Raw genomic sequence first — 19,036 nt, 5'->3', positions numbered from 1 at the left:
CGATTAAAAAAAAAAATAATTGTTAAGATATATTATTTATTCAAATGTTCTCTTATATCCTTGAGGCATCGTCCCCTGGTATCAACTGCATTCAAGTTACCTATGATGCTTCCTTGTTTGCTTTTGATACAGGTAGGAAAGAGACATTTACACACATTTTACATGCCTATGGCCCATAAGGTATCGCCCCCTGGTGTCAGCTGCCTTTAGGAAACCATAATGCTTTCCTATTTGCTGCTGACACAGGATGAGTCATGGACATGTTTAATTTCTACTTTCTTTTTGGCTAATTATTATATATTTAATTGATCCAACTTTTTGTGTACTATACATATGTGGATATCTATTTTTCTTTTTTTCTTTTTGGGCTACTTGTTTGTTATCTATATCAACCACACTTGCAATAAAATGCATTAGTATTAAAAAAAAAAACATACTATAGATTCTTTATCTACGTATTCTTTAAGAACTTAAATAGTTCTCGTTTAACTTTTATTTTTATTTTTATCTCATTGTTTGTATTGTATTATGAAAAAATTATTGATGTTGTAATGTTTATGCCCTTTGGGGCCCATAATTGGAAATAAAATATCATATCATATCTATATTATTTTGCAGCTTCTGTGACTGGGTTGTCACAGCTATGTATACTGGTGTGTTATTTATTCCTGAAAATATGATCAGAAGAGTAGTAAGTGGTTCTTATATGCATAATTCTAAATATACATTTTCTTCTGTTACAAGAAATACCCCCCCCCCCCCCCCCTTTCCCCACCTCTAATTAAAAAAATTCTGCCTATTACCACTTTAACTTGAGATAATATAACTTTAAAAAAATGTCTAAATGAACTGTTAAGCTGTCAAAAATAGCATCTTTTTCAGATCATGTCATTAATAATTTAATATGAGCCAAGGCATAGTTTGCTACAAGATGTATTTTCTAAGATGCAAAAGTGTGTAAAAATATCTTTTTGTGTATGTGTAAAATGACCATTTAAAGATGTTCTTTAGGCGAGGTTAAGGAATTTTGTGTCAGATGTTCAAACTACTTGGGTTTTTTTTTCATTCAATGCAGCGTAAACTATTTGCCAAAAATAAAACCAATGCAAATATAAAGTAAAAGTCTGAGTCAGCCTTTCCGTTATCTTTTAAAGATCAAATATCTAAAAAAAGTAGCTCCATATTAAACCTATCAACATTAGCATCATTTTAAAAGGCTTGAAAAGTTTAACTTTATTGCAATTTTAGGGGTAAATGTTTATCATACCTCCTTCTGTACCATTTATAAATTATTTCATGTTGTAATTTCCTCAGTCAAAGCTGATCTAAGAAAACATTTGTTGCTTTGTTTCAGACCAAGCCCTTTTGTTTTTTTAATGCTCATGTGTATGGTATTTTCTTGGTTCTACAAACTTAATGAAGGTAATTCAAGGGCATACTGTTGTGTGCAAGAAAATTGGTTTCATAGGATTTTTGAGGGTCGAATTGGGGTTTACATTAAGGGGTTTAATATGATACATGTACAAACTAAAGAAGAGAAACAGCATGAGGCATATTTGTTGTTTCTTTACCCTTTGACCATGCTAGGTATATATATGTCCCATATCAACAAACTGCACAAACTGCAATACAGACATATATGTGTACCTTTCTGAACATGAAAAAGAAAGTTTTCCAAACAAGCAAAATAATAACAAACTTTACATCTTGCATACAAAACTTAGCTGACTATGCGGTATGGGCTTTGCTCATTGTTGAAGGCCGTATGGTGACCTATAGTTGTTAATGTCTGTGTCATTTTGGTCTCTTGTGGACAGTTGTCTCATTGGCAATCATACCACATCTTCTTTTTTATATTATTATAACATATACATTGTAATCTATAATTCGGTTAAAAATTCAAAAACAAATTACAGTATAACATCATAATGACTGGTTAGCAATAACAAAATACAATTTGACAAGGTTTTCTGAAACTCTTTGCACAACTTTTAACAATATACCCCATACAACACAAAGCAACATTTTTTAAAAACACTGTGGTTGAACATTAAAGGGTTAAATAGGTACGGTCATTAAAAATCAAATAAACATAATATAAATACATAAATTAGAAAGTAATAGAAATGATTGTTACAAAGGGAAAACATTGTCAACTGAGGCTAACAAAAACCTGACAGGTATTTTTTTTTAACCTGATCTGAATAACATCATATTTGAAGCAACGTTTTTTCCAACGAGTTGAGAGTACTTTTTAACAGCTTTAGCATCTTTAGCCTTAGGATTAAGTTGTGTATATATAGTATAGTTCATCAACTGCCTCATAAAAAGAATTGTAATCTGGTCATCTGGTACATTTAGATTTTCATCCTCTGAAAAAAAAAAGTTGAAAAATTTTAAAAGTCAATAATCATTTTTAATACTAGGCCAAAATAAAAAGATTGTATGTTTGCCCAAATGCGACCGACCCAAAATAAACCCGCTGACTCAAATTCTTTTTTGACGTTTTTTTGAAGAAATTTTTTTTTTAGGTTTTTTTTTTGGGTCCGCTCCGTTATCGTACAAAACTTAATGTTTGTCGTCTTTGCGTTTGAAAGTAACTGTGAATAAGATTAAAAGAAAGCGTATAAGAGACGCAGTTAATCGATATTCTCTGTTTTTATCTTCTGATTTAACAAACGTAAAGAAGTAAAACATGTGAAGTGGCACAGTTTTTTTACGCTGTAGTTGTCTGTACTACCAAACCCTTACCTATATGCTCAATGTTAATTTCATCGTGTTATCGAATATCTGATAAGAATATTCAGGTAGATTTGTTCAAAACCATGTGCAATCGAATATTTTCAATGTTATTCTGACAGGAAATGGATCTGGAAGTTGCGAATTTACTATCTTGCAAGAAGATTTTGTTTTTACTGAATAAAAAGGAATTTTTGCTTGATAAATTGTTGTGTTTAATTATAATCTTCCTTTATCATGTAAATTAGATGCCCTTTTATTCAAATAGTTCAAATTTACAAGTCTCATTAGACAAGATCGGTACGTTGCTGTTTGGGAGAATTTGATAAAACTATAATTGCTCACAGAATCAGAAATATAATCTTAACTGAATGTAACTCCTTCTGAATAATTTATTGCAATATAAATATAAATCCCTTTTGACAAGAGAAATCTGACTTTTGTCAGAAATATTTTTTTCACATGTGCAAAAGTAAAAACATGTTATAGACGCCATATTGGATTTTTATACAAATTTGTGAGGAAGCCTCTAGAACCATGACCTAAAAATAAATAGTCTTCAGAAAACGTTAATTTTATGCAATTATATTTTATCAATAATGATTATTTTCAAAAATTAAACTTGATTATTTAATGAAATAAAATCATAACAAATACGTTTTTAGTTTGGAGATTCTACAGAACATGATTTGATCTATTTATAGCCAAATTAGTTTACCTGTGTGATAATGTAAAATGTAATTTTTTTTTCAAAACATAAAAAAGACACAAACTAAGGCAGCAACCATTTGATTTTCTGGGGGGGGCTATGGTTTTTTTGGGAAAAAAAAGTTTGTTTCCAGTTTTTGGAGAAAAAAATAATTTGTTTTTGATTCTGAGAAAAAAAAAATTGTTTGTTTCATCCTCAGCTGCCACTATTTGTAATGCTAAAACTGAAAGAAAAAAATTGTTTTCGACTTGTCGCGAAAAAAATAGATTGTTTTTCGCCGCAGGCGAAAAAAAAAGTTTGTACAGAAAAAAAAAACATAGCCCCCCCAGAAAATCAAATGGTTGCTGCCTAAGGATGGTAGATAATAACTCATATAAATATTTTAGGACATTTAATCTATTTAATTTTTAATAGAAATAGGATTTAAAAACTGCAAACAAATATAACATGCATAATCAGCTGATATTTATTTTACACAAACATCGTGTTGATGGAACTGTTGAAAATCACTTCATAAATCCACCAGCCCTTTCACACAGTTAGCAATTGTCAGGGTTATAAACATCTCAGGATACAAATCATATAGTAGACTAATTTATTTATAGAGGTTTTAAATTCATGGCTTTTGGTTGTCTCTACAAACGTTTGACGGAGAAAAAAAAAGATATACTGTTTTAAGATCTTTAGATATTTTCATGCAAATTCTGATAAAAAATAATAAAAAAAAAAAATAAAAAAAAGAATTTGCCTACCTACCTACCCACACTCAGTCATCATGGGTCGGCTTTGGGCAAACTGAAATATTTTTAATTGTGGCCCTATACCCTTACACTTGACTCTAAAATTTAGTTGTTTCTATTTCACTGCAGGAATTTCTCTGTATTTCTCAAGTTTGTCATATTAACATTTGAATATGAGCTTTTTGGCATGTACTTGAAGAGTTTTATTGATGTAGATAGACATATTAAACCAGGTGCTCTGCAGGGCGCAGCTTTATTAACTGCAGAGGTCGAACCCTGAACAGTTGGGGCAAGTATGGACACAACATTCAAGCTTGATACAGCTCTGAATTTGGATTGTGGTCAAATTCTTGACAAAATATGAGTTTCTGACAACACAAAACAAATGTCAAGATCTTACAACTCTATTATGCAATATTATGCAATTAAAGATTTCTTCTTAAAACTTTTCAAAAATTTTAAATTTGAGAAATTAAAAAAAAAAAAAACTACTACCACCCCCCCTTTTTTGCCCCTAATTCCAAAACATTTTGACCCATAACCCCCCAAAGTCATTACTAACCATCATTTAATGGTATGGAAATTTGTAGTATAACTTCAGAGAGATTCATCCACTTAAACACAAGTTATTGTTTGAAAACTACTAAAAAAAAAATGCTTATTTTGGGCCCCCTTTTTGGCCCAATTCCTAAACTATTGGGATCATAACCCCAAAAATCAATCTCAACCTTCTGATAAATATTTATAGAGATCCATTCACTTAATCTAAAGTTATTGTCCAGAAACTAAGTGCGTCTTCGGACGACTAAATGATATACCATTATACAACACTTAAAAATTTTGCGGTTGAATAAAAATTTTGCGGTAGAATAAAAATCATAAGGGGCTGCTCTGCTGAAATATAAATTTGTTTTCTGAATGGATCCAGCAATTTTTAAAGAGGGGACTCAAACCAAAAGTCATATGACAAACAAAATAAAATTGTACTCTGTATCATATTGAACATACCAACTCCCTCTGGAGCCAATCTAGAGTATCTGTTCTGGTCTAATTTCGGTCTACATTTCTCTATAGGCTGCCATGTGTAACTCTCAGGACATAAAAGCAAGGAAGGATAATACTGACCCTGCAATATAACAGCTAATTAATAATCAAAATTAATACCGGTACCTTGGGATCATAAATCTAATCACCTGTATTTCATCGATAAGTTTACACGGAGTATTTTTTAGTATCACATCCTAATTCTGAGATCATCTCTAGTTTATGATGGGGTTTGTGTTGCTCAGTCTTTAGTTTCTATATTGTGTATTGACTCTGTGTCCTGTTCTTTGTCTCTTGTTTTGTTTGTTTTTTAGAGGAGGTGGGTTGGCGGCAGGGTTGTCAGATAATTTTTGTAGGCTGCTTTTTGACATGTATTTAAATGTCCCTTTGGTATCTTTTGCCTCTCTTCTAAATTACATGTTTTAAAGAAATCTATAATTTAGCAATACATGTATATATCTCTATTTTTACTTAAAGAATCTGAAATAGGTTGTAATTTTTTCTATTGTCATTAGAGCATTTGAATACAAGCTGTCAAACATAAACCAACAAGAATGTGTTTATAGTACTTGGATGTCCCACCTGCACTATCATTTTCCATTTTTAGTGGACTGTGAAACTGGGGTCAAAACTCCAATTGGGCATTAAAATTCCAAAGATCATATCATAGGGAAAATATTTAATAAGTTCCAAGTTGATTAGACTTGAACTTCATTCAAAACAAACTCGTTTGAATTGTTTTACATTGTCTCATCGGGGTCTTTTATACATGTTATAGCTGACTATGTGGTATGGGCTTTGCTCATTGTTGAAGGCCATACGGTGACCTAAAGTTGTTAATGTCTGTGTCATTTTGGTCTTTTGTGGATAGTTGTCTCATTGGCAATCATACCACATCTTCTTTTTTATATTGACCAAAAATTTTAACCTAAAGCAGGGTAGATGGACGAAAAGACGAATGAATGGGCGGACGCAAAGACTTAAATACATAATGCCCTTAAGTCAGGGCCATAAAAAGTTTAGTTAATATAGATGTATAGTAAAAATGATAAGGATGCACTCCACTCAAAAACTTCCTGTTAAGTTAACTGTAAAATTTATGAATTGACCGTAAACTTAATTCTCAAATAAGTGGTAACTTTTTCCATTTGACCCTTTGCTCAAATAAAATTGTAGGCAATTTTTCTGTCAGCTGCTCTTGAATGTACCAAAAAACTCATAATTCATTACCTTGTATACCATTTTAGGACAGGAATGTATATAATAACCCATATAATAATATTTCAGTTCTTGATCCATCTTATTCAAGGATCTTGTAAATGCTATTTCCCTGAAAAATAAAAGGGCATCAATATTATAGAGGAGTAAAGAGCAATACATGTATTGTACAACAATAGAATATATCATTCATAACATTACCAAAAGTAAACATGTAATAGTATACATTTATCTAGTTTAATATTGGTATTTCTTGTGTAGGTCTTTCTATATAAACTGGATTTTGAATAAAACAGAATTATCACAAGTTTAACAAAAAGTGATATTCACCATGCTAAATGTCACATTCTTTTACATGTATAATTTTTTTCTGTTTGAATACAAAAATGTATCTACTATATTTTGTTTCTGTAAATATGTAGTTGAATTGACCACATTTTTACCATATTTAACTTTTCGTGATGTATTAAATCAGGCTGTCTGACCTTTCATGTGTATTTTATGGCCTTGGTGGACGAGTGGTCTAAGTAGTTAAACTACTGAATCACAAGCCTGTCAAAACTGAGGTTATGAGTTCTTATTCTGCAGATGGCAGGTGCATTCAACTCACATCTTAATTGACAAGGAATGTAAGGATTCCTACCATGTCTTGATTCTCTCAAGGAACTCTGGCTTTCTCCACCAGTACTATCTAATCACCACGAAATAGCACAATAGTGTAGAAAGTGGAATTAAACCCCAATCAGTCAATCAATTATACATATTTTGGCTGGTCAAAGATCTCTGATAAAATGTCTTATAGAAATTGTCTAAAAGCTGCCAATATTTGTAGTATTGGTCAGGCAATATGTCTTTTTTAACTGTTTGGCTAACACTATTTCCACAGGTCTGTTACTCTAACATAAATGACTTACTGCATTTACTGTAAGGCTTTATAAGTTCCTAGAGCTAAAAATGAATAATCAGGATGGTAGTATAAATAAACAGATGATATACAGTGGGGGAGAATGTCTACAACACCAACAGCTATAAATGACTTACTGTAAGGCTGTATAAGTTCCTAGAGCTAGAAATGAATAATCAGGATGGTAGTATAAATAAACAGATGATATACAGTGGGGGAGAATGTCTACCACACCAACAGCTATAACTTTCCCATCCAGTATATAATGCTGATGAAAGGATCCATATCCCATGGACACACGACCATGTGTTTTATCTTCTCCTTTTGTCTCCTGTAAGAAATAAATGTTATTTAAATATTGCTTTTTGCTGGCATTTTTTAGTATATGCATTATCTCATTTTGTCAGGGAAAAAATGTACTGGCAAAAAATCATTAAGAAAGAATCATAATGCATGAATTTAAATTGTCCACCTTATTTATTTTTCTTTGATTTTTTTCTTTTACCAGTCAAAACTTTTACATTAAATTTAATAATCTTCCACAAATATGCTGCATTTCTGTTGCATAGAGGTCTTGCAAACTAATCTTCTGCTTTCTTATCAAATTAAATAATTATCCATTAAAAAAGCAGCCTAACATTAAAACTTCCAAATCTTTACCTTGAGTGGAGAATCAACTAGAAAATTTTCAAACTGACTTAGATCACAGTCACTTTCATCTTCATGATGTATGGACATTTGGTATTTCTTAAAGACTAGATGTGATTCTTTAAAGCTGTTAACAAATTCTGGACGTTGCCGTGGGTTACTTCTAATCAGTTTAATCTAGAATTAGAAACGATATAGTTACCTCAAGAGGTGAATCACATAAGAATCGAGTGTACTGTGCTTCTGAAGGCTTGCTTGGAGGATCTCCATGGATTTTCATTTGGTAGGAATGATAAACAGAATGTGACTCTTTAAAAGAGTCTTCAAATTCTTGTGATCTTGGATTAGACCTTACAAGTTTTATCTGAAATTGAAATCAAGATAATTGGGGGTTTAATCTAAAAGTTTGAACTTCATTGGCAAATAAAAACAATGAACTTGATGTTTTAGTCTATACATATATTGAAACTGTCCAACTTCTTGAAAATTAAGCAAATTTAGACCTGAAGAAAAAATAAATATTTTTGGGTTGTTTGTTAATGTTTAACACCACTTTCAAAGACCCTGGCTTTATCGTGTTTGAAGTTTGAGGAAACAGGGGTACCAGGAGAGAAGCTATATATATACAGCAACAAGCAATATATGAGACATTGGGATAAAAAAATTCTATATGCAATTGATTTTAAAGTTGGTCAACTTTTGGTAAATGTCCAATGTTTTAACATTTTGCTTGTTTTTAATTTGATTGTATATTTCTCTATGGAAACTTTTTCTTTCAGTATTCAAATAATAAAAAGGTAGAATATTAGTGACTTTTTAAAATAATTACTTCAGGTTTTGTCTGTTAAGGTGGTACATAACACTACAGGGAGATAACTCTGTAAAAATATACTGAACGTTTTCAATCCCAATTTAGTGTTTAGAAAACTTCTGAAAATTCCAGAAAAAATGTATGGCCTTTGGGGGAGGTGGTTGCAAGGCAGTTTTTGTCAGCACCCGCCACCCAGACAATTGTAATTGAGAATTATAATACATTATAGTGTGAAAAGTTGCTCTTATACCCATCAACCATGTATTATCAATATAATGTGCCTTCCAACCCCCCAACCCCCCATACATTTTTTTCTGGAACAGCCCTTATCTGAATATCAATGATCAAACTAAGTGTTTGTTAAATTGCTATATATCCAATGACACTTTTACAAGGAAGTGTTTGGTTCAAGTTTTTCTAATTTTTATATTTTCGTCAAAAGGACAAAGTAAATATTTTGTCAAAATTTAATGAAGATTAAACAACCTAAATTAATTTTAGTCAAGGTGTTTGGTACCACCTTAAATATAAAATTCTTCCTTAATTTTGATTTAGATAGTCATCTTCTTAATCTTAAATGTTTTTCTTCAAATCGTAAGCTTTCTTGACAAAAATACTCCATACCTTTTTTCAAAGAGTAAAATTACAAAAATACTCCAAGGAAAACTCAAATTGGAAAGTCTGTTATCCACGGCCAAAATCAAAAGCTCAAAAACATCAACAAATGAAAACAATTGACCTGGTAATAGCTTTTCCTTATGTAGAAAATAGTAGATTAAACCTAATTTTATAGCTAGCCAACCTCTCACTTGTATGACAGTTGCAGTTTTTTCATTGTATATTCATCTTTGTTCCTTCATTATTCTTCAATCAAGTTTAATAAGAAAAAGGATTAAACGATAAAAAAAACTCTTCAACATGTTAATTAGTAGATTTTCTATCAAGCTTTCAAATTTAGGTCTGTATTTTTAATGATTTATTAAATTCATACGCTTACCTCTAATTTATGAGCACATTTTTCTGTGTTTGAAGGTTCATTTAAATAGTCCTCCAGAGTTTTAACACCATCTGTAGAATTGCTCTTCTTCTGTCAAAATAACAACAGTTCTGTTTTAAAAATCATCACAACTAAAAACTGTATACAAATATATTTGAAATGATTTTTGCTTCTAACGAAATATAAATAAATTTGGTGTATTCATTGTCTTCTGATTGGTTAAAAGTATTAGTTTTATTTTCAATGTTGTCAATTTTTTTTATGGCGACACGCCCACTCTGACGTTGTGTATTCATACGCCAACAGTGTGTACGTTGTAATTGTTAACATAAATAATATAAAAAGTTCTTTGAGCCTTTTTTTTTTAGCCTTCACGGATTATTCAATGTGAAGAGTCAAAAATTAATTTTATGGTTCAATAAATTCAAAATAAGTAATAGCCATTCATTAAATAACATATAACTTTGTAAAAAGTTATCTTCTCTTAAAAAAATATGTAAAAATAAAAACAATACAAAAACAAATGTCTTTCAAAAATGTTTTGCTTCTGACTAAATATTGAACATAATATTGTTAAGCTCAATTTTTCAAAAAAAAATTCTGTTAAGATTAGCACAATCTAAATAAAAATGCCTTCAAAATATGAGTTAAAATTTTGACCTTAATCTTGGCATGTGCTACAAAATAGAAAAGAAAGGTTATAGGGTATCCATCCATGAGAAAAATCAGTATATGTTTATAAAGTTAAAAAAACAAAAATCAAAGGTGCAGTACATTCATTGTTGTTCTTCATCTTCAAAGAATGTTACATTACAACCATGATGGGGCGAAATCCCAAATCATTCAGCATGACAGCTTTTATATTCATAAGTTAATTAGCTTCTTCAACATAAGTCATCCATTTTGTTTTGAATTTAATGAGTTGAACAATTTTGTAAATAAAATAACATTGTTATGCAAAATAAAAAGTTAACTTTTGGTAAAAAAATATAAACTAGTTATCATCATGTATGATTAACCCAATTCCAATCAACTTTCTTTGTACATGTGGGATAACTGATCCATGTCAAAAAATCCAATTACAATTTTGAAAACTTTTATCTAAGATTGTTTTGGATGACTGCAACATTTCAACAAATCACATCAACCATCGCAGGCTCACGGGTACAAAATTTTCAGCAAAAAATTAAACATTTGTTTTTTTATTACAAATTTTATTTCTTACAATATTAGCTATTACTTTATGATATGGTACAAAAATCAAGCAATAAAATCGATTCTGTTTGCCCCCAGATGACTTTTAAAATGTTTATACCATTGAAAAAGCTCCAAATTATCTCCCTTTGGTCCAAAAATGCCATTTTTTGGCTTTAAAATTGGAATATCTTTTTGAACACATCGGTGACCTATATTTTTTATTATTGTTTTTAAATAAGCTGTACATAAACTTAATAATTGTAAAATTTAAGCTATTTCTGTAATTAGGTTATTTTTTTATTTCGAAGTTACCTCTATTTCTCCTAATAGTTCAACAGAAAAAAGTACCTTTACAAAAATGTATGTTTCTTTCGAAAGCAGATTGTGAGCGTAAATGAACGATGACCCCCATTTTTTATTTTATTTTTATTTTAAGTATAAGATAAAGTTCATTTATAGAAAAATATAAGGAAATCCTATATTAGAAAAAAAAAATTGATTTAGACCCGTGAGCCCCTTAATATGGTGTATTACTCAAGTTATTTCACTTGACTGGGCGGAGTCTAGCCGGTTCGCTCATAATAAACCAGTCCATCTTAACATAGGTGTTTTAGGATAAACTCATCAATAAAGTGTGCAATCATTGTTTTGTAAATTCATTTGATGACACTGATAGGCGATTAGAAATCAGTAATAATTATAACGGCAATCATCCTTATCACACACATCTTCAAATAGACTGTCCTTATGCAAATTAAAACATAAACTCCGCCCGATCAGTTGAAATAACATTGGTAATACATTGTTTGAAATGTCCTAGATTATAATACGCATGAATTAATTCATTGATGATTGATTGGTGTTGTACGTCCCTTTCAGCACAATTGTGTTATTTCATGGCAGTCAATTTTTATTGGTTGAGGAATCTGGAGTGCCCAGATAGAACTTTGGTAGGAAAACTGATAATCGTTGTCAATTAAGATTGAAATTGAGTGCATCTGCCACATTCAAGATGCAAACTCACAACCTCAGAGTAGACAGGCTTGTGATAAAGTAGACTACTTAGAAAACTCAGCCATAGAGGGTCCCCTGAATTATAGTAACTCATTGTGTGGGTGATCATTTTTATGAATTACACGTTTAATCTAACTTCTAGTTTTTTAGATAACAGTCAAGATTGCAAAAAAAACAGTAAAAATCAACATTTCAGGTTTGAGGTGAGCAAAACAGGATAACTTACATTTGTAACTAAAAGAAATAACTTTTTTTTACCTGAAACATTTCTTCCACTTCCTGCGGATCCTTGCCTGCCGCTAGTAATTTTTTCTTCTTCAACTCCATCCTGATATCTTTAGCTTTACGACATGGTGGTTTGTTTGGATCTGCTCCTTGCCCTGAAATCAAATAAATCATGTATTGAGTATAAAAAAAATTATTTGTGACTGGTCAAAACCTGAGGCCTGTAACCCAAATCCAGTAAAACATTCCATATTTTTAGTTTATTACATTTTACATGATGTCAAAGCAATATACTTTATAGCTAGCCACTTTTATACAGTATGGGTTTTAGTTTTCTCTTATTTCTATAACTGTTTCCAGGGGTATGTATACAATAATTGTTATGTTAATTTGAGGAGAGACATGTTTTCTAGAATTAAATAAAAGTGAGTTTCAAATCAAACAAAATTACGTTGTTTTTTTTTTATATTTTTCTAAACTGAAATTATTTTTTTAAAACAACTTTTTTTTCTAATCCACCTTGAACTTGAGTACTGTACCCATAGTCCCAAACAACTTTTATATACATAAAATATTTACCCTTTCTGATTTCCTTTTTTGATTTTGAAGCTTCTTCTGATTTACTTATATCCATTGAACAATCCTTCACTGTTTCTGGTTTTGGAGGTGATAAGGTTTCTGTTTTTTCTACTCCTGGAGTTGTCTCCCCTTCAACAGTTGGTGTTTCCCCTTCTGGTACATTTCCTGCTTCTGAATGAGGGGTATCTCGAGCAACATCCTGATCTTGACCTTTCACCTCTCCTGGTTTTATCCCATGTATAAGATATTTGTTGACCTGTTTAATTATCTTCTTGTGAGATTTATTCATCCGAAAATTTAGTGCCTCCATTTTTATGGTATAATGTGGACAGCATGTTTTGTTCATTAGCGGTTTGTAACAGTACTTTCCACTCCTAAGAAAAATATGAAGAAAAAATGTTAAAGTAAATCCATACATTGTTCCATATGTTTTTTGTTAACTTAAATACATTATCTGATAACTAGTCTCAACCAATATTAAATTTTACAGATGGGCTTTTTAAAATAAGATGGAAAAGGGGTATGGCGACAAATCGTTTTCCTTAAAAGGGCAGGGCATCAAGAAACATGACAGGGCGCAATACCACACCAAAACATCCTTCGGAAACCACTATATCATTTTAACTTTATGTAGGACTTTTTTTATTTTTGTTAACTTATAACTAACCATTTGCTAACAGGACTTATAGTTGCTAAGTAATATAAATATAAAATTTATCCATACTGTTGACTGATGATCATCCAATATCAAGCCTCTGATTTTTGTAGGACTACAATGGATTCATTATTATTTGTATTTCATGGGTACAAATAAACCACAAATTTATTTGTTCAACAAATAACACATTTTCTATAAGGTTGTATTCCATGTATTCAGACATAGGCGAAACTCGAAATCAAATATCCACAAAATGCAAGTATTTTTAATCCACGAAAATGTGTACCAAGAAAAAATGAATAAATTCATAGTAAGTATTTTTTCACCTTATTACAATGTAGCTGGACTTACAGGTATTGATTTGATATTTGGAATATTGTTTAATGATGACAAGTGACAGATTGAGTTATGATTTTGCCTCATGTTTATAATTTTAAAGAGAAATAAAGTTAATTATAAGGATTCACATATGTTCAAGCATGAAGAAAAAAAGTGTGAAACTGATTTGCCAAACTGAAGGAATGACCATGATAGACAGACAGGCAGACTTGATGCAAACCTAAAGTAAATTCTTTGGTAGGTGACAAATTACATACTCTAAAATCATTACTATTTTTGGCTACAAAAGCCGTTCATCAGTTTCATAAACATAGAACAACATACCTTCTCCATCCTCTGTCAATTAGATCTTGATAGTTCTGTACAGTTAAGGCATGTGCCCACATTCCTTCAAATATACATTGATATATATATATAGCAAGTCAAAAGGGTACAACATCATCATTAAATAACTATAAAATGAACAAATATATGATATTTCGGATAACAGATCTATATCATTCTTCGTTAATAGCACTATGTCAAATGAATCATGTCAATATATTCAAATTGAGACACTATCAAAATCTTGAAAGATTATACAAATTAAGCAGACACCACAGACGCTGATACAATTTTAAAATTTCTAAACCCGGTGTCCTATAGCCATTCTTCCCCCATGCCAATTTTTCCGGGGGGGGAAAACTGGATCGTTCCAATATTTCCCCCCGGAAAAATTGGCATGATCCAACTTTTCCCCCTCAACATTATAGGGGGAAAACGAGGATCAGGCCAATTTTTCCCCTTTGCAGCATGATGAGCTAGTTTTTCCCCCTTTATAAATTTATAACGTCGGCTAGAAATTTTTATCCTAAAAAAAGAATATTAACTTTTTGATTAGTTTAGCGGTACCAAAGCTTCACCGTATTAATATAAATTGATAAGTATTTATATATACCATGTATACATACAAGTTATATTTATACAAACGAAGCACATTCTGATGCAGTGATCACATCCATTCTCATTCGTGAACCCTTGGTATCATTGACCTAATGAATACAACTACTTAAACCACGATTTTGACTTTACATGATAAATAATATTTGTACCACAAGGTAAAAGTACCCATCAAAGGCATGGATTGAGAAAAATACTCATCGCCTTAAAGCTTTCATTCAGAAGAAGAAGTCCGATAAGGGTGAAACTTAATCAAACCTAGGGGAGATATGTTCCCCCTCTCCAACCAGCATGGGAGACGTGCAGTGGAAACGTGGAAGTACAGGAATTACCTCCATTATTGTGACTCGCTGTACAAGATCTACAAAAATATTCCACCTGCCCTAAAGGTGTATATATAGGGTCGACCACGATATAGCACTTATGATACAAATATCCACCGGAGTTACACAGACCTGGTAGTAAGTAATAAAAGGCCACTGTACGGCCTCCAAAAGTGAGGGAAAAAAACATATATAGTCGGCTATAAAATGCTCCGACCATACAAATTAGGGAACAAAACAAACAAAACTAACAGGATTATTGATTACAAAATAATTTACAAAAAAAAACATACACAAACGACATGAACCAACAACAACCACTGAACCCGGTGTCCTATAGCCATTCTTCCCCCATGCCAATTTTTCCGGGGGGAAAAACTGGATCGATCCAATATTTCCCCCCGGAAAAATTGGCATGATCCAACTTTTCCCCCTCAACGTTATAGGGGGAAAACGAGGATCAGGCCAATTTTTCCCCTTTGCGGCATGATGAGCTAGTTTTTCCCCCTTTATAAATTTATAAAGTCGGCTAGAAATTTTTATCCTAAAAAAAGAATATTAACTTTTTGATTAGTTTAGCGGTACCAAAGCTTCACCTTATTAATATAAATTGATAAGTATTTATATATACCATGTATACATACAAGTTATATTTATACAAACGAAGCACATTCTGATGCAGTGATCACATCCATTCTCATTCGTGAACCCTTGGTATCATTGACCTAATGAATACAACTACTTAAACCACGATTTTGACTTTACATGATAAATAATTTTTGTACCACTAGGTAAAAGTACCCATCAAAGGCATGGATTGAGAAAAATACTCATCGCCTTAAAGCTTTCATTCAGAAGAAGAAGTCCTATAAGGGTGAAACTTAATCAAACCTTTGGGGAGATATGTTCCCCCTCTCCAACCAGCATGGGAGACGTGCAGTGGAAACGTGGAAGTACAGGAATTACCTCCATTATTGTGACTCGCTGTACAAGATCTACAAAAATATTCCACCTGCCCTAAAGGTGTATATATAGGGTCGACCACGATATAGCACTTATGATACAAATATCCACCGGAGTTACACAGACCTGGTAGTAAGTAATAAAAGGCCACTGTACGGCCTCCAAAAGTGAGGGAAAAAAACATATATAGTCGGCTATAAAATGCTCCGACCATACAAATTAGGGAACAAAACAAACAAAACTAACAGGATTATTGATTACAAAATAATTTACAAAAAAAAACATACACAAACGACATGAACCAACAACAACCACTGAACCCGGTGTCCTATAGCCATTCTTCCCCCATGCCAATTTTTCCGGGGGGAAAAACTGGATCGATCCAATATTTCCCCCCGGAAAAATTGGCATGATCCAACTTTTCCCCCTCAACGTTATAGGGGGAAAACGAGGATCAGGCCAATTTTTCCCCTTTGCGGCATGATGAGCTAGTTTTTCCCCCTTTATAAATTTATAAAGTCGGCTAGAAATTATTATCCTAAAAAAAGAATATTAACTTTTTGATTAGTTTAGCGGTACCAATGCTTCACCGTATTAATATAAATTGATAAGTATTTATATATACCATGTATACATACAAGTTATATTTATACAAACGAAGCACATTCTGATGCAGTGATCACATCCATTCTCATTCGTGAACCCTTGGTATCATTGACCTAATGAATACAACTACTTAAACCACGATTTTGACTTTACATGATAAATAATTTTTGTACCACAAGGTAAAAGTACCCATCAAAGGCATGGATTGAGAAAAATACTCATCGCCTTAAAGCTTTCATTCAGAAGAAGTCCTATAAGGGTGAAACTTAATCAAACCTTTGGGGAGATATGTTCCCCCTCTCCAACCCCCGGGGGAAAAACTGGCATGGGGGAAGAATGGCTATATAACACCGGCTCAAAGATTACAAAGATATGCCAAATAATCCATCGCCCTGTAAGATTAATCGTTGGGGCCATAATAAATAATAGGTTTGTTTGCCCAAACGCTAACTTCCCAGAAAAAAGCTGCCTACTCAAATTCTTTTACTGTCCTGATTTGAAGAAGTTTTTTTTAATCAAATAGACATGAAGACTAATAAACATCTGATACTTCAATTTCTTTTTTTGAAAAAAAAAAAAGAAAATGCCTATCTACCTACCCATTGACTTAATTTTTGGTTAGAGTTTGGGCAAACCAAAATATTTTTAAGTGTGGCCTGACTATTTATTCAGCCATTTTACATTGATATATATAAATTTATGTCTATAGATGTTGTATTTGAATAAGTATTGGGTTTTTTAACCACCTTGACTGGCTATATAAAGTCCTTGCACGGTCATAATAATCCTCCTTGAACCATTTTGTGAAATATATATCATATTTTTGAAAAATCAATGACCATGATGATTGAAGATTATCATGATTATTATCTTTTTCTAGAATAAATCTCATGTTTGAAGACAAAATGATGTCATTCAAAATAAAAAAAAGACTGCAGCAATGCAAGGGAAATTTCAAGACAAGTGAAGTAAATCAAAAGGATTTTTAAGTAATCCTGTGTAAAATTGCGGGTCCGTTCGCGCCCATTCACGTTCGCACCCACTCATGTTCGCCCCCTTTCACTTTCGCACCCTACATGTTCGCACCCAAAGTCCATTCGCACCCTACATGTTCGCGCCCAACTTTAATTGGTTTTGAGTTTAATAACTTTGTAATCATGTTTTGGCAAGTATAGTATTCTTATAAGTATAATTGTTTTCGTTGTCTCAAAATAAAGTGAGACAGCATTTTTTTTTTGGTGTTGAATAAATCTTAATCATGTTTTGGATAGTGTATTGTTAAAAAAAAAAAAGATTCCTTTCTAAATAAAGTGGGATTCTGTCAACGATTTATTTTGTGTTGAATAACTCGTAATCATTTTTTGGTTAGTGTATTAATTGCTATAACTTTGTTTCATTGACTTGTTTCAAAATGAAGTGAGATTCTGACTACGTTTTTTTTGTGTGTTGAATAAATTTTATCATGTTTTGGTTATAATAGTGTATTGCTATATTTTATTGTTTCATTGTTTCAGATCAAAGGGACCAAGCTGTTAAAAACAATTATCTTTTGTGTTTTTCATTTAAAATGATCTAACATATTCAATCTTTTACTCATACCAAGCTATAAATACATTCAGTATTTACACGAAAGCAATTAAAAACAACAATCATGATTTTCCAATTATTCAACTGGTATTTGAATTAAAATTGGGCGCGAACGTGTAGAGTGCGAACGGACCTTGGGTGCAAACGTGCGGGGTGCGAACGTGCGAGGTGCGAACGTGTAGGGTGCGAAAGTATATTGGGCGCGAACGGACCTGATACCAGGGTGGAGAGGGGAAACCCTAAAACAAATGTGAAGACAGATCTACATGTATATAGATCTTTATTCGTTTGCCCAAATCATACACAATTTTGAAAGTTTCTGAAGAGTATTTTTGTGATTCTTTGCAGATTATCAAAATAAATATATTGAGCATGATAGACACTTTATAGGGATTTGATGCTTCATTTGTCATGGCAACATGCCAACAACTCTCATATTTGTTGTTTTCATTAATGTTGATCATGACAATTACTATCTATAATTATGGAGAATTATTCATTAAAAATTACCATCTGAAATGTTGCCATTTGGACTTTTACAATAACCACAGCGGTGTCCGTTTCCATTTCCATACCACTCAACGATTCCGTATGAATCCTTGGACGCCATGATAAGGATATTCAGTGCAGAAAGCTACTTTCACTTTGACAAATTATTAAAGGAAAAACGCTAAAAAAATATTTCATAGATTCCAAAAAGAAGGTTTGACAAAATAATGAACAAAAAGTAACTATGAAATCTAATCCTTAAGTGGGAAACCCCAGAAAGGGGAAATTTCTGAATAAATATTAGAGT

The 19,036-nt window shown here is 31.9% G+C and overlaps 1 protein-coding gene across 3 annotated transcripts; it reads right to left on the bottom strand.

Moving 5' to 3' along the window:
- Window positions 1-968: 968 nt before the first annotated feature.
- On the bottom strand, window positions 969-19,034 carry LOC139491848 (arginyl-tRNA--protein transferase 1-like). Of its 3 annotated transcripts, none has more exons than XM_071279745.1 (10): window positions 18,751-19,034; window positions 14,147-14,210; window positions 12,826-13,199; window positions 12,280-12,401; window positions 9,811-9,900; window positions 8,205-8,366; window positions 7,492-7,685; window positions 6,463-6,562; window positions 5,197-5,314; window positions 969-2,372 (listed from the first exon to the last, which is right to left on the bottom strand). In XM_071279745.1, the coding sequence occupies exons 1-10, from the start codon at window positions 18,848-18,850 to the stop codon at window positions 2,191-2,193; spliced, it is 1,506 nt and encodes a 501-aa protein (XP_071135846.1). In that variant the 5' UTR covers window positions 18,851-19,034; the 3' UTR covers window positions 969-2,190. The 3 variants fall into 3 exon arrangements, with proteins under 3 accessions (XP_071135846.1, XP_071135845.1, XP_071135847.1); XM_071279744.1 differs by lacking the exon at window positions 8,205-8,366 and adding an exon at window positions 8,015-8,179; XM_071279746.1 differs by lacking the exon at window positions 8,205-8,366 and adding an exon at window positions 8,015-8,179 and having other exon boundaries at window positions 9,811-9,897.
- Window positions 19,035-19,036: the final 2 nt, after the last annotated feature.

The sequence above is a fragment of the Mytilus edulis genome, chromosome 10 (genome assembly GCF_963676685.1).
Source record: "Mytilus edulis chromosome 10, xbMytEdul2.2, whole genome shotgun sequence".
Classification (NCBI taxonomy): domain Eukaryota; kingdom Metazoa; phylum Mollusca; class Bivalvia; order Mytilida; family Mytilidae; genus Mytilus; species Mytilus edulis.
Note: the sequence above shows the minus strand (reverse complement) of the source record. Positions and strands in the feature narration are given on the sequence as shown.